Raw genomic sequence first — 16,651 nt, forward strand, 5'->3', positions numbered from 1 at the left:
TTTTTTTTTGGGGGGGGGGGGAAAGCTTTGTGAAGGTTCATGGAATGGCACCAAAGTTATTAGAGTAACCAAAAAAGCTCTTCTACAGAAACTGTGACCTAACTAGAACTACACAGTGGTAACTGTGACTGTATGTTATGGATAAATAAATATATGCATGAATTTTATTCACTGGGAAAAAACAGTTAAAAACTGAATTATTAGGATATAATTCTGTCCCAAATGTGATAAACCACTTAAATTCGCTAGTTATGGTTATCACTGCACTGAACATGCCATAACATGCACCGCCCCCCATGTTGGTCTCTTTTCCGCTCCTTTCTTTGTTTCTTGATTGTTTGACAATTAGTGACCATGCTGGAGATTATTTTGCTATTTTTATGTTTTATCATTTTCATTGAGATGACATTCCCCAACCTTTTATTTTTTGTGATCTTCATTATAAAGTTATGAAACTCCTGTTGGCCATGTTTACTCCGTGTACAATTCTTTAAATAAATAATCCGATTGAAGATCGAGCCCAAAGCATTCATGCGCTTCAACTCTTCTGGTGTAGAGTGGGGGTCTGCTGATGTGCTCATGAGTGGAGTCATTTCTGCAGAGTAACACGACAGTCTTGCATAGATCTGCAAGGTGCACAGATCTGTTCCCGACTGTCCCTGATCCTCTCTTGGGGGTGTATTGTCACGCTAACAGTTCTTTCACCTGGTTATTTGAGCTAGCTTCATTAAAAACACAGCACCTGATCTCGATGTTATGGCTCTAAAGACACCGGAGGATGACTGCTTTCTTCGTCTGATTCCCCAGCAGAACTTTCTCTCATGTAAAGTATAGTTTTGTGGTCTGAGGACAACAACTTTCATCTCTATCTTTGAATGTGTCTGTGAATGGTTCCATTGTATACAGAAAGCGCCTTTAATTCGGTCGAATAAATCTCTGTAATATTACTTATATGAATTTGGTTAGTGCTCATATGTCCATAAGCCTCATGGTAGTTAAGGGACAGATGTTTAGGTGCAGTGAATGGCAGAGAGGTATTACTTCGGAAGGGTGAATGTCCGAATGATTTTTCGACTTTTAAGCTTGTTTTTGATGCGTTTGATCTGCAATGGCAAAGTTCTTGCTGCCTCTGTGTAAACTCTAGTTAAAATTAAAATTTGAGAATGATTTTTTTTTCTTAATCAGCAGATGACTTAAAGTAACTACTTTTGTGTTAAAGGTAACAGTTGAAAAGGGAAGCCAAATTGGCATTGACGTTGTATTAAATGTGCACACTGAAGCATGTCCTGACCGAAGATCTGTTCTTATTTATGGGATGTCTGCACTTCTAATGTTTACATTTGTTTCTTCTCAGCGGCCCTAATCGTGGACATTACATTACCATTGTGAAGAGTCACGGGTTCTGGCTTTTGTTCGATGATGACATTGTAGAGGTCAGTCTTTGTCACTTAATATCACAAATCGTGTTGCATTGCATTGTCACTTTTTTGACATTTCTGTAGCTCTGCATATGTTCTAAACGCCTTGATGCTGGGTGGTGACCTCGTAAGGACCTTGTCACAACACCTCACTGGAGTTCTAACCTCATCTTGCTAGATTAAGCCAGTGCTTCCGATGAGCAGGTTTCAGGAGTACAGTGAAGGTAAGTTAGCTTTTCCGGGTTATGGAAAGAAGAGTAGTCAAGCTATTTTAAGATTATTTTTTTTAGCCTTATTGATGCATGAGAGTTTTGGGATGACATAAGTTAGTTGGGGAAGATCGTCTAAATACATATACCAGGTATGTGGATGAACAGCGACCGCAAAGCAGTTTAAAAGTCTGAGAACTCTACTAAGTGTAATACATAGTGATTATGACTTTCATAAATAATTGTTTCATGTGCCAAAACTCCACTTTACCGTCCTTCCACGTAAACTAAACTGATACAGGGAGATTAAATGGAAAACACTTGGGAAATAGTGAGGTGTCTAAATGTTACAGTTCTGGAGTGGAAGTCACTTTGCTTCAGATGCCTTCACCTCGGCATTACATATTGTACTTAACCTTACAAAAAGTAGAGCACTAGTGTAGATGAACAGCGCAGCAAGAAGGGCCTGACCATACAGCCAATGGGACGACCGCGCGAGTTTGAAAGATTTCAACATGTCTCAAGTCATGTACCTTGTTAGAACTTTCTCTTCTGCACTGAGCTGTACAGTGCACATTTGAAGAGGCCACTCTGTGTGCCTGCCCACCCTGTCACCACTCACTCTCTGCATTTCACTCTGTTAAGAAGCAGATGAAAAACAGTCACAAGGCAAACCTAAAAGCTGAAGACCTTTGTCTGGCCAGCTGGGTAAACAGCTCTTCCCAAACGTGGCTCAACGACATCAGCATTGTTTGCCTTTGTTCAGACACACTTGCTTCTCCCTTTTCTGTAAAGCTTGTCCGCGTTCAGTTACGTCACTGCTGTTTCCATTGAAGGATCTGTCATTGCTGAAGGTGGGGTAGTATGAAAGGCGTTGAAGAAAGGGGGCACAGCCAGCGATTCACGAAGATGTTCGGAAGTCATTTTGTAAAGGAAAATGTCACCGCAGGAAAGGCTGGGAGAACAGTCTATTTTATTTATCTTCTGAGACCTGTAGATCTTTGTCCACGTTACATCACTCATTGGAACACAGATAAAACAGTGTTCAAACAGACTTACGGTTTACGAATGTTGCTCGCACAAAAATCCTAGAACTTGTAAGGACGCGTCCACCTTACCCCTGTGGTTAGATAGTAAAATACAGTCCTAATCAGTGCTCAGGGTCTCCCAAGGCCTCTGGGCGCCGGTGCCACTCCATGTTCTGCGCACTGATAGCTACAATCCAGGGTGGTTGGTCATGTCATTTACTCTCCCTGTATCAGTTTAGTTTACCACAGCTGATACTTCTCTGAGTTTGTGTTTTGGTTGATTACATGTACACTACATGGTTAATTACATGTACATACCATGTTTTTTTAACTGTGTGCATTTTGTTCAACATTCCTGTATGGCCTTCGGCATAAATTAAGTCTGCATGCTTAGGTTGTGTTAATAGTCACTGTCGGATGTGTTGCGCTGGTCATTTATTAAAAATAGGGTCCGGAAAGGAGCCTGAAACATGAGTAAAATATCAGTGCATCACACATGTCGAACAGGGGACCAAAGCAGCTGTGGCCAACAAAAACTACAATCTCAACATTGCACTAACTGACATAGCGGGCAATCACAACTCTCGCAAAAAGGCCCTAAAAAACCACAGCAGCAGAGGAAAGAAGAATTTGAAAAAAGAAATGTATACCAAATGTTAAATTTTAAAGGAATATGTATTTATACAGGGAGTGCAGAATTATTAGGCAAATTAGTATTTTGACCACATCATCCTCTTTATGCATGTTGTCTTACTCCAAGCTGTATAGGCTCGAAAGCCTACTACCAATTAAGCATATTAGGTGATGTGCATCTCTGTAATGAGAAGGGGTGTGGTCTAATGACATCAACACCCTATATCAGGTGTGCATAATTATTAGGCAACTTCCTTTCCTTTGGCAAAATGGGTCAAAAGAAGGACTTGACAGGCTCAGAAAAGTCAAAAATAGTGAGATATCTTGCAGAGGGATGCAGCACTCTTAAAATTGCAAAGCTTCTGAAGCGTGATCATCGAACAATCAAGCGTTTCATTCAAAATAGTCAACAGGGTCGCAAGAAGCGTGTGGAAAAACCAAGGCGCAAAATAACTGCCCATGAACTGAGAAAAGTCAAGCGTGCAGCTGCCACGATGCCACTTGCCACCAGTTTGGCCATATTTCAGAGCTGCAACATCACTGGAGAGCACAAAAGCACAAGGTGTGCAATACTCAGAGACATGGCCAAGGTAAGAAAGGCTGAAAGACGACCACCACTGAACAAGACACACAAGCTGAAACGTCAAGACTGGGCCAAGAAATATCTCAAGACTGATTTTTCTAAGGTTTTATGGACTGATGAAATGAGAGTGAGTCTTGATGGGCCAGATGGATGGGCCCGTGGCTGGATTGGTAAAGGGCAGAGAGCTCCAGTCCGACTCAGACGCCAGCAAGGTGGAGGTGGAGTACTGGTTTGGGCTGGTATCATCAAAGATGAGCTTGTGGGGCCTTTTCGGATTGAGGATGGAGTCAAGCTCAACTCCCAGTCCTACTGCCAGTTCCTGGAAGACACCTTCTTCAAGCAGTGGTACAGGAAGAAGTCTGCATCCTTCAAGAAAAACATGATTTTCATGCAGGACAATGCTCCATCACACGCGTCCAAGTACTCCACAGCGTGGCTGGCAAGAAAGGGTATAAAAGAAGGAAATCTAATGACATGGCCTCCTTGTTCACCTGATCTGAACCCCATTGAGAACCTGTGGTCCATCATCAAATGTGAGATTTACAAGGAGGGAAAACAGTGCACCTCTCTGAACAGTGTCTGGGAGGCTGTGGTTGCTGCTGCACGCAATGTTGATGGTGAACAGATCAAAACACTGACAGAATCCATGGATGGCAGGCTTTTGAGTGTCCTTGCAAAGAAAGGTGGCTATATTGGTCACTGATTTGTTTTTGTTTTGTTTTTGAATGTCAGAAATGTATATTTGTGAATGTTGAGATGTTATATTGGTTTCACTGGTAATAATAAATAATTGAAATGGGTATATATTTTTTTTTTGTTAAGTTGCCTAATAATTATGCACAGTAATAGTCACCTGCACACACATATATCCCCCTAACATAGCTAAAACTAAAAACAAACTAAAAACTACTTCCAAAAATATTCAGCTTTGATATTAATGAGTTTTTTGGGTTCATTGAGAACATGGTTGTTGTTCAATAATAAAATTAATCCTCAAAAATACAACTTGCCTAATAATTCTGCACTCCCTGTATAGTAAATCCCATATCCTTTATTGTCTGCTTGAATGGACACTAATGGAACAATTACAATAGATTTGTGTCCGTCATGGTACACATAAGCAGCATTTCTCCATAGCAAGAAATCATCCTTGTGCCTTTGAAAAAACTGGGCACACTAGCAAATATTTGTGCCACAGCAGAAGACGGGCCTTTTTGAAATGGCCATCTTGGAAACCTGTTATAAAATACAGTGCCCAGATATTCTGTCCATTACTGTCCCATGTCTTTGGTAGCCCAAAATAGGTGTATGTGAAAAAATACATTATTAGAGTTGATGTTGTTATCCAAGTTGATGCATTCACATGACATTTCATGTTCAAATGTACATAGTGATCTGTTCAGTCCAGCCAGAGCGCTACTCCCAAAGGTGGCCTCTCAAGGTCGACGAGCTATGTTTACCTATGCCAGGGCTGTTCACTGTGCAGTGGAGCTGTTGACTGTACCAAGGAACTTTTCTTTGTGTCTGGCTGTTGCCTTGTGGGCTGAGGTTGTAGTAAGACTAGTGCAGGTTACTTGTTATTGTCCTGTTGCTGTTCATACTGACTAAAAGAGTTATCAGGTTACGGATATTTCTGTAATGCCTGTGTTCATGTGGCCTTAGTATGATCAAGCAACCCAGCTAACAGTGCTGCAGATCTAAAACTGGTATCAGCTACAGAAACAAGTAGCTATATGACATGAACATTGCCCTACTCTATGAAGTTCATAATGCTATGCCACTGTCTACCAGTCATCCAGTATGCAATGAATGGTTGTTAGAAATTAGGTCTCTAGTTGGCAGTGGTTTGCACCGTGTCCAAGTAGGGACCCTCACTCTAGTAAGGGTAAAGGAGCCACACAGCTAAGATAACCCCTGCTCACCGCCTTAGTATCTTGGCACAAGCAGTCAGACTTATATCAGAGACAATGTGTAAAGTATTTGTGTATATATACACACACACACACACACACACACCACTACAAAGTGTTGCACACCAGTTTAGAAAAATAACCAATATTTATCTGAGTACAACTATACCAAAACGACAAAATTCGAACATACAAAAGTAAAGATACACATTTTCAAAGATGCAATCTTACTAGAGCTCTTAGAAACACAATAGCTCCAAATGGGGCTATCACAGCATCTTCACAGAGTCATTCTCAACAGTCCGACTCCACTCGCGAGGGAGTGTAGGCCAGTCATGGAGTCGCACAGACCCCAGGTACAGTACCTTGGAAAATGATGAGGAAACAAAGATGTTGCACGGAGTCGGAGAGGTGATGGGCCGCTGGACCCAGTGCGCCATTGGTTCCTTACTGCTACCAGGGAGGTGAGGTGTCTGTTTCTTACTGCAAAGCAGGGGAGGTGATGCGGTGTCGGTGGCGAGGCGTTGGTTCCTCATTACCTAGCGGGATCGATGAGTCCAGCAGGTCAAGATGCAAGGCGTCGACTTCACAGTGTCGCAATCACACCACGGGGCCACGGGTGCTGCAGCGGAGTCAGTTGGGTGTCCCGGACGTCGAGCACATGGCACTCGTGCTGTGGCAAGAACTCGGAGGCGTGCCAGCGTCAGGCCTGTGTTGCTGGTCGCAGTTGTTGCACTCAGCCGGGACCATGGCTCCGATGCAGGCAGCGGCACGGACTAAAAGAGCGGCACCGGTTCCGAAGTCGCTGTGTAGTCAGTGTGCTTAGTTTCTTCTTGTCTGCACCAGAGCTTGCTTCCAAAGGCCCGGGAACTGGATTTGGCACCACTTCGCAAGTCAGGACTCTCAGTAAGAGAGAGGTGCTGACAGGTGAAGTCTTTGATGGCCCTGAGTCTTCTTAATAGGAAGCAAGCTCCGTTCAAGCCCTTGGAGTACCTTGGAAAGCAGGACGTGGAAAGCATAGTCCAGTCCTTTCACTCCAAGGACAAAACCAGCAAGTAGCAGGCCAGCACAATAAAGCAACAGGCAGAGTGGCAGCCCCTCCTACAGCATCTAGCTCTTCTTCCCGGCAGAATGTCCTCAGTCCTGGAGTGTTCTAACCATGTGGTGTCAGAGGACCAGTACTTATATCCATTTCTGTCTTTGAAGTAGGCAGACTTCAATGAGAAGTCTCTGCAGTGCACAAGACACTGCCTTTCCTGCCCTGGCCCCAGACACACTTCAAGGGTCTGCTTTGTGTGAGGATGGGCACAGGCCTATTCAGGTGCAGGTGTCAGCTCCCCCCACCACTCTGGATCAGTAAGACCCATTAGCCTGGTAATGGGCCATCAGGATATGCAGGGTACAACTCAGACCCCAAACGCCACATCTCTCTCTGCTCCCAATGGGAAATTACACTTCAAAAGTATTTCAAGGCAATCCCTATGTTACTCTATGGAAGAGATGGACCTTGAAATTGTGAAAGTCAGAATATAACAGTATTTCACTATCCGGACATGTAAAACACAACAGTACATGCCCTACCTTTCAAATACACTGTACCATGCTCATGAGGCTGCCTTGTGTCTACATGTAATAAAAGGGAAGATTTGGGCCTGGCGGGTAGGGGCACTTGCCAGGTTGACAAGGCAGTTTAAAACTGCACACACAGACATTGCAGACATGTTTACAGGGCTACTCATGTGGGTGGCACAATCAGTGCTGCAGGTCCCTTAGTAATATTCAACTTACAGGCCCTGGACGCACATAGTACGCTTTACTAGGGACTTACTAGTAAATCAAATAGGCAAATCATGGATAAGCCAATCACCACTACAATTTAGACAGGGAGCACTTGCACTTTAGCACTGGTCAGCAGTGGTAAAGTGCCCAGAGTCCTAAAGCCAGCAGGATCAAAACCAGGATGTCAGAAGCAAAAAGACAGGGTTATCCACGGCAAGAGCTGATAGGTCTAATAATGCTTGTCATGGCAGTCTCCACATTTCCCTAGTGCGCAAGGTACACATTGCTATGCCAGTTTGTACATCGCCCTATCATGTAAATGCCATTTGTAAGCCTGTTTCTGGATTGTCCCCAGCTTGTAAAACTTGGTGTGTACTGTGGACTTTGTGGAGCTCATCACACCACCTTCCTGACTTCCTCTCAAGACCAATTAGGCATAGACATTCTGGGGACACTGAAGGAGGGCATACCCTGGGCTTTTGGTAGACTGTTTTCTGTTGCTGGTACTATATGAGTGGACACTACAGAATATTGTTATTGCATGCAGTCAACCTGCTAGTGATGAAAAACCTGGGGAGTTCAGGCAAGTCGATGGTGGTCTGCCTGGATGTGTTTTTTGTTTTAGATATTTCCTCCAAGACCCCAAGTCAGTAGATGACCAGGCTGGACAGAGGAACAAGTCTAGACCTACAACTGAGCTACTGCTAAGGAAGGAAAAGAAGCAACAGGAATTTCTTAAAGAAATCTTTAGTCCTGAAGGCCAATATCATTTGGTTCTGTTGGCTGTGGCTGGCCATGCTAATTAAACCAATGGATACTGCATCCAGATTGGAGCAGATACAACTGCATCTAAATATAGACTGAGATCACCATGCACAGCCTCTGTTCGGTGGAAGTATTTTTAAAATTTTCTGCTGTGAAAGAAAATGTAACCAAGCATCTCGGTGCCCCTGGTGCAAAGAAGTTCCCAGTCACATTCAGCTGTTCACCAATGAGGGGTCATTTATCATCCTGAAGAAGAAGGGAGGTGCTGTGGAAAGCAGCAGACTGGAGGAGGGTTTCTTGCATGATCGTGCATTCCAGATTGGAATCGTTGGACCTGGCCTCAGCAGTCAAAAGTATCTGGTCCTCCTGGAGCGCCCACACCCTTGTAAATCTTCCCCTTTGCTGTGGGATGACCACAGGGCTTTGACTGCGTTGGGGAGGCTTGGGAGCGGACTCCCTTGCAGATGAGTCTTCCTATCTTGGCCCGTAAGCGCTGGTCAGCATGTGTGCCTATGCCCACCCTAGCCCAATACTCAGTGGTTTAAAAAGAAGGTTGTTTGTGTACGGAGAGTTGGTAGGTCAAAAAAGAAAGTAGTTAGCATCCCCTCCTGATGTAGAGGTGTGTATATGAGGGACCGGGGAAGCTGCATGATGGTTGCCGTAGTAGACAGGAGTGCCTAGGAGTAAAATCTGAGCACCTGCATAAAAATAAAATGTCTGTTGGATTCCTAAAAGTAAAAATATGGGCTTCATGGCTGCAGCAAAAAAATGCATTTTCTCCTGGGGATGTTGCAACAAGATACCCATAAGACCGTTTGGATAGGGAGAGCACTTGCGTATCTATCAGCGGGTGCTCCCAAGGGCACCTACTCAATACCTAAATGGGTTTTCGGAAGTTGCCTGGAGCTGCTGCCTGACCCCACTAAGTCCTCTTTCTGCGGAAAACACTGGCTACTTTAGGTTCTCAGGAGGAAAAAGTTGGTGCCCATGAAAGGAAGGGCAGGGCACCTACCATCAAGAGGCCACTAGGGCCTGGGAAAGCTGGCCTAATGTGTTGTGGGTTTAGGAGTGGTTGTTAAGCAATCTGAACTAACAAATATGTATGATAAAGTTGTAGGCCTTGCTGTTAAGTTGTGAAAAAGCCAATATACTTGATGTTTATATGGTGAAATGAAAACGTTTTATGTCTTGATATAGCTAATAAGCTTATGGTTTGAAATGAAACATGCTTTGACAAAATGCTGTAGGCCTGAAGTTCTGATGCTAAATGCATCTGACAAGGATGTTCGGTATGCCTTTATTGTAATGAATAGTGTACATAGTAATCTATTTTCAATTCTACATACGATCTTGAAATTATTTGTAATTTTGTACGTAGAATCCAGTTGTATGTGTGTGTATTAAAATACTTTTGCTTTTTGAAGGAAAAACACTGAATGAACAGTGATTTAAGTGTTTTTATGCGGCCACGTTCTGAGTTTCTAGCCATGAACGTGTCCATGCTGTGTACACAAGTGGCTCCTCACTTGAAATCGTCATCCTACACATGTCAGTTGGCAAAAGTATGGGGCTTAAACACTAGAGCCGATATTACATAAAGTGTCCTCGGGACAGAACGGGCGTGTGCGTCCATTACCGATACCCCCAGGCCACCTTGGTATTACAGAATAGGCCGCAGACGCTTGTGTGTCCCGTTCTGTAATACAGATAGCGCTCGTGCCCCATGCAAATGAGGGATGATTGACTTTGCTTTGTCGTGTTGTGAGTTGGTATACTATAAAGTATAATCTACTCTGCCAGTACTTTGGAGCACTGGACAATGTTTTGTATGCAAAGAAGCTGAAACTAAAATAACCTGAGACAGAAAACAAAGTCAAATATATACTGCAAGTGTTTGCAATATTTCAGAATAAGACAAAATAGCTAGCGGGTTCAAGTTCACTGCTTTGCATTTCCTCTTTGCTGCCTTCCATAACGAATGCTCTTGTTTGCTTTGCAGAAAATTGACGCACAAGCAATAGAAGAGTTCTATGGTCTGACATCGGACATATCAAAAAATTCGGAGTCTGGATATATTTTATTCTACCAGTCAAGAGACTGACCGTGGAAAGTGAACAGTGACACAAACGAAGAAGCAGATAAACTACTGCTTGCTGGCTTATTTGTTGCCTAAATGCTACTATGGTATACTCCATCTTGTGCCATGCTTGTTGCTAAAGATACTACATGCTGATGTGAGCTGTTCTTAGTCCAAAGCACTTTAAATGATGCCAGGTACAGAAAACTTAACTGGCGACTTTCTGTGAAAATGCACTTTCTCTTTATATAGTGGTGCAAAGTAGGAGCGTCATACGTGTTTGGTACTTTCAGTTTCTCTGAATATGAGGGTATTATGTTTGTGATCATTTATACTTGTGTTTGTTGCAGAAAAAACTGGACCCATTCCGCCAAGCGCTATGTTAGTGCAGATAAAGGGTTGCCTTATCCGCTCGTTGCAGGCGCCCGCCCCTCCTGACATGCAGCTGGAGTCTTGCTTTGACTGAGAATGTGCCCCTCAAACATTGGACCACAATAGAGCACTTGGAATTCCATCCTGGCAAGCATGTGAGATGCAGTCGGTAGATACGTTTTTGTATAAAAACCCGTCCTCGAAATTCCGTCTGCAAGCTCCTTGGATGTACACAGATATTGTGTCTTGATCACAGTTCAGGCTCCTTTGCGTTTTTCAGTAACAAGCAGTTAATGTTTACTGTGTTTGCAACTTGACTCTGTACCTTTAATCTCGCGCTTCCGTACTTTAGCAAGACCTTAGCCTCTGCTCAGCTGTGCCATGATTGACCGTTGATTCGTGGGCATTGGGGAGGAGAATTTGGCAGCTTATTCTACAGTGTTGAACAATTCTCCCAACATGAGCTAGGGGGCGTGATAGCCTGCAGTTAGAAGATGCAGAACATTATCTTTAGCTGTCCCAATCTAACAACGGCTCCGAGTGACAAGATGTGCTTTGACTGTGCTTCCAACCTCAGCCTACAGAACTGTTGCACCCCGGTACTCTGGAGAGCCTCGTTTACAAACTTTAAAACACAGTTTGCCAAAGTGGAGACTTCTGTTGTCAAGTGGTGGTAGTTAGTGGCTTCCTTGTAGGCTACCAACAAGGAAAATTGCACTAAGATTTCTTCAAAGGTGAGCCAACGTCTTTTAGGTATGTTCTGCCAAAATCAAACCATGAATAATTAACTGAAATAAAATGACTGTTTTAGATCACTTCATTCTGGAAGATAAAATGTTCACATTGAGTCCTCCTGCTATCAAGCTTGTGCGGAACCTTGCAGAGAGAGACCTATTGCGCCGAAGAGCATGTTCTGTTTTTTCAAAGTATGCTGACACCACATTCAAACATCAGGAATGTAATGTGCAAACCGCAACACAAATTGACATCTATATCTCGGCGTCTAATATAAACACACGCCATGTTGGTGATGAGAAAAGTCTTCCAGATGCATTCTGTAAATGGGACGGACTGTTGTAGATTTGCCCAGTTTAATTTTTTTTACAGTGTGTGTAAAGTTACATTTCTTACTGACCGTGCGCCTCACAGCTCACCTCTGCCCTTTCACATTCAAAAACAAATGTGATCATAGCCTCTGTATTGTAATATAGTGTGCAGATTTGTTTTGAATCCGGTCTTTGTTGACTCTAAGGTGGTGCTTCCACGCATATCTTGCACTGTATGGGGGGGTGTAAAGGCAGTTTGATGTGCCGAAAGGATGTTAGCTGCCTAAGCCAATGAAGTAGAAAGATGTACATATTATTTTTCTATAGATTAAACCTATACTTTAATCTTTCCTTGACCTTAAAGTCAAATGCATACAAACTTACAAGGGTAAATTGTTTTATTAAACGAAGTGTTACATATAAGTATATGTTGTTTATCTTCAATTTAAACTGAATGTGTGCAATTAGAAAAGTATGCACATGTTCAAGGCTGCACATTTGCACAGGGAATTCACTGTGCTGAATAAACTAAAAATGCCAACTACCCTTCTGAGGGTGTGTTATAGTAGTCTTCAGACTGTCTTTTTGGCAATAAAGCACATGTATATTCCCAAACATTTGTATGGTTTGTTTCTTCTGCCTATACCACAATGTGATACATATTAATAGCTCACAGTTTCATACCGAACATTTTTGAAAGGTGCGGCTTATGTGGAGTTTTTCGGACCCTGCGTAGCAAATGCTCAGCGTTGTGATGGGTAGATTTAAAGATCGAAGCCGCATATCAATGTGCACAGCAGCCTCAGAAAATGTATGCCAGTTGTGACCCAATCACTGGGATTTTGTTGAGGGCTTGGTGAGCACTGTTGAATGTGTTTGAATAATTTGATGTAGTCCCTTTAATGATTAATTGCAGGTTTTGATTACTAGTTTAAGACTTGGAAGTTACCTCACCCTAGGTAAAAACAGGTAAATTATGGTTATTTAATCATTACTTTATAGTTGGTAGTACCTTTTGCATCGGTAGCAACAGCCTTTTGCCACCCCATGGCATCCTATTACATCTCTGTTGCCGTCAAGATGGTCTATCACAAAAAATCCATTCCCAGCCTTCTCAGTGCAAGTAGAAACGGAGACGGCAGTCAGTCACATAAACCTTACTCAGCCGCACACGGCCATAAAAGTACAGATGATAAAACATTCCATAAAATAGCAGCACTATGAAATTCAACACATTCAGTAAAATAAAAATAAAATCAGTTTTATATCCATAAAAATCACTACATAAAAGACATGCCAGTGGTGGTTTACAAGCTAATATATAAGAAGTTTAAAAAGTAAAAAACAAACAAACAAAAAAACGAAGTCAAATCCTAAAATACCAGTAAGACAAGGGTTGAGAGGTTATAATGAACCATATTTGTTTCTACCTCCAGTGAAAGGCGATCAAAATCTCCTACAGCCAGGCAATCGCTCAAATGCTTCCTTATGGGAGTTCGTATTAAAAGAGCGAAAAATGGGATACAAAAATAGCTTCCTAGCATTTGCATACAAGGGGCAGAATACAATAAAGTGCACAGTGCTCCTTATGGGAGTTCGTATTAAAAGAGCGAAAAATGGGATGCAAAAATCACTTCCTTGCATTTGCATACAAGGGGCAGAACACAATAAAGTGCACAGTGCTTTGAATGTTATTGCACGGGCATCTGGGCAGCGGATCTCCCCATACAGTGTCCTGAGGAAAAGCAACAATCAAATGCAACAGGCTTAAATGTAATTTAGTTAAATAAAACCTAAGGTTCCCATTTGAGAACCAAGAAAGATGAGGCTCACAACCATGCGTCAAATTAATTGAGTTATAAGTGCAGTTCAGACATTTCATCAAAGGCCGCCTGGTGGACTCTGCGTTGCCTATACCTAAAAGTCTCCTTTACTCTGGAAATGGCCCTGGAATCAGTACTTGCCCACTTTTCAACATATTCCTGCAGACCCAGCTCTCGAAATTCTTTCTTTACATATCTAATCCAGGGTACGTTAAGGGCATTGTCCAGAGAAAGGCAGTCTTCCAATATATCCTTTGAGAACTGGGCATCAGGGTTTCCCCAAATCCTTAATCATAAAAGCAGTGGTGTCAGCTTAATCTTGGTCCTTGCAGGTGTTAAGCCCAGCTCTGAGAGACACATAAAAGCCGGGCATGATTGGGGAATGGCCAGCAACCTACGAGTAAACTTATTTTTTACAGAAACACATTTAATCTGATAAATTTCCCTTCATTCTTTAAACTGTTTGTGGCCCAACCTCCTCACAAATGAGAAAACCGCCTCTACAGCTCTTTGAGTATGAGCAGCCCTACTTTGATATAAAGTCTGCCAGTTTAGACTTTGGTCAAATGAAGCCCCAGAAAGTTAAAACACTTCACCCTATGAATTTCTGTCCCCACCCCAAAAAGAAAGTCCTAGTTTTCACATTTCTAGAGCCTAAACTCATTATAAATGTCTTTCTGTAATTTGTTTTGAGATCACGCCCCCCCCCCCATGAAATTGTAAAAGCAGTCTAAAAGTAGCTGGAGACCATTAGCTGTCCTCACCATTCGTACAGCGTTGTCTGCATATAGTAGCACGGGTAGGGTCTTGTCTTAAATCTAGGGAGATCCTTCCCTATCCTGGTCAACTGGGATTCTAAATCCTTGATAAAAATGAGGAACAGAAGATGGGCCAAGACACACCCTTGTATCACTCCTAAATGGGGCCTAATATTATCTGTAAGTTTCCTATCTCTACCATATTTAACTCTGAAATTAGTATCCCAATACATTCTTTGTAGGAGCCCAATTAAGCCTGATTCAGTCCCCATCCTAGCCATACCGTCCCACAGCTTCCTCCTATTGACTGAGTCAAAGGCAAAGGAGAGGTCCATGAACACAAGGTGGATGGAACCTCGTTTCGCCTTGACATATTTCCCTATGGTAAGTTGCAGATTTAGGCACTGCTCCACAGTGTCAACCCCTGGACGGAATCCATACCGAGCACTGGACAGAGACTTAGGTGGTCATTCCAACCTTGGCGGTAAAATCAGCTTACCGCTGTCAGAAGACCGCCAACATACCGCCGCGGTAAACCGCCACGGTCATTCTGACCCACAACAGGCAAACCGCCAAAATACAGACATCCACAAAAGTCCGCCACACCAAAGGCCAGCGAGAAACTGGCGATGACCAAACCTCCACCGTCACGCCAACAGAAATACGCCCACACTATCACGACACACGAATCCACGCGGCGGTCTTTCAACCGCGGTATTCTATTGGCGGTACACACCGCCACGCTCAAAATACACACACACTTAAAAAATACAACCACATTGGACAAATCAAAATACACACACCTGATACACATACTAACACCACTCCCACACACCCAAGACAATATAAAACACACACCCACATCACCCTCAAACCCCCACTCCTCCAGAATCAGGACCACGCACAGAGAAAGAGAGATCCGAGCACCCAGACGCGCATTTTACTTTCACCCAGCAATATTACCACGCACTTCACACAACACACATCACCACACTTAGCACCACACAATCCACCCCACACATCACCCACACCACCCCATGGCACCGCAAAGACACCCCAGGTTTTCTGAGGATGAACTCCGGGTCATGGTGGAGGAAATTGTACGGGTAGAGCCACTGCTCTTCGGGACACAGGTGCAGCACACCACCATTGCCAGGAAGATGGAGCTTTGGAGCAGAATAGTCGACAGGGTAAATGCAGTGGGACAGCACCCAAGAAATAGGGACGACATCAGGAAGCGGTGGAACGACCTACGGGGGGAAGGTGCATTCAATGGTATCCAGGCACAACATCGCGGTGCAGCGGACCCCCACCTCCTCCCCCAGAATTTACAACATGGGAGGAGCAGGTCTTGGCGATCCTGCATCCTGAGGGCCTCGCAGGAGTATCTGGAGGAATGGACTCTGGTAAGTCTCATCTTCACAACTTCATCCCCCCCACCCCACCAGCATGCCAACTCATACCCCCACCCTCACCCCCATCACACCTACTCCTTGCAAATGTCTCACCATCACAACCCACCCATCCCAACCCCAAGCCCTGCATGCGACCACAAAGCATGGAAACCCATCACCAAAGCATGCCCACTGCACATCCCCATTCCCCCCCAAACCACTGTCACAAAAGCCCCCACACAGGAATGCCAGCACTGTCTTACACGGGCACCCACCCATTGCACGCTATGGCACACACAGATGCAATAACCATCCATTTATACCCCTGCAGGACCCGAACGCCACGTCACCGCGCAGGAGGGTCCACAAATGTCCACTCCACCCCCAGAAGAGGCCCACAGTGATGACAGCACCTCTGTCGACCTGGATCTAGATGACCAGCCCGGCCCATCGGGGACCTCAGGACTGTCGGTTCCCCTCAGACAGCCACAGGTCACAGCAGACCTTCCCCCCTCTGGGAACACCAGCACAGCACCCACCCAGCAGGCCCATACCTCTGTCCCCAGGACACGTCAATCAGCGGTGTGTCCACCACTACAGGGCACCCAGGTTAACCCACCACCCCAACAACAACAGGGGCCTGGGGGCAGTGGTAGTGGGCACACAGTCCAGGGGACAGAGGCCCAGGGAAACAGGGGAACTGGGAGGGCTGCTGTGCGACAGAGGGGGGACAGGCCCAGGGAACCCACTCTCCACGAGGCCCTCTCCTCCATCATGGGAGCCTACCATCATTCCCAGGAGACGATGGTGACGGTCCTGGCCAGGTTTCAGGAGATCCAGCTCCTGCAGGAGGAAC

The 16,651-nt window shown here is 44.3% G+C and overlaps 1 protein-coding gene across 1 annotated transcript in view; it reads left to right on the forward strand.

Annotated features, from left to right (window-relative positions):
• The window catches only part of USP46 (ubiquitin specific peptidase 46), a 160,143-nt gene extending 147,708 nt beyond the window's left edge, over nucleotides 1-12,435 (forward strand). Inside the window, exons 8-9 of the mRNA XM_069201347.1 lie at nucleotides 1,355-1,433; nucleotides 10,325-12,435. Coding sequence (XP_069057448.1) covers nucleotides 1,355-1,433; nucleotides 10,325-10,426 — 181 coding nt within the window. The 3' untranslated portion in view covers nucleotides 10,427-12,435. The remainder of the gene's footprint in view (nucleotides 1-1,354; nucleotides 1,434-10,324) is intronic.
• The last annotated feature ends 4,216 nt before the right edge of the window (nucleotides 12,436-16,651 follow it).

The sequence above is a fragment of the Pleurodeles waltl genome, chromosome 1_2, assembly GCF_031143425.1.
Source record: "Pleurodeles waltl isolate 20211129_DDA chromosome 1_2, aPleWal1.hap1.20221129, whole genome shotgun sequence".
Taxonomy (NCBI): Eukaryota; Metazoa; Chordata; class Amphibia; order Caudata; family Salamandridae; genus Pleurodeles; species Pleurodeles waltl.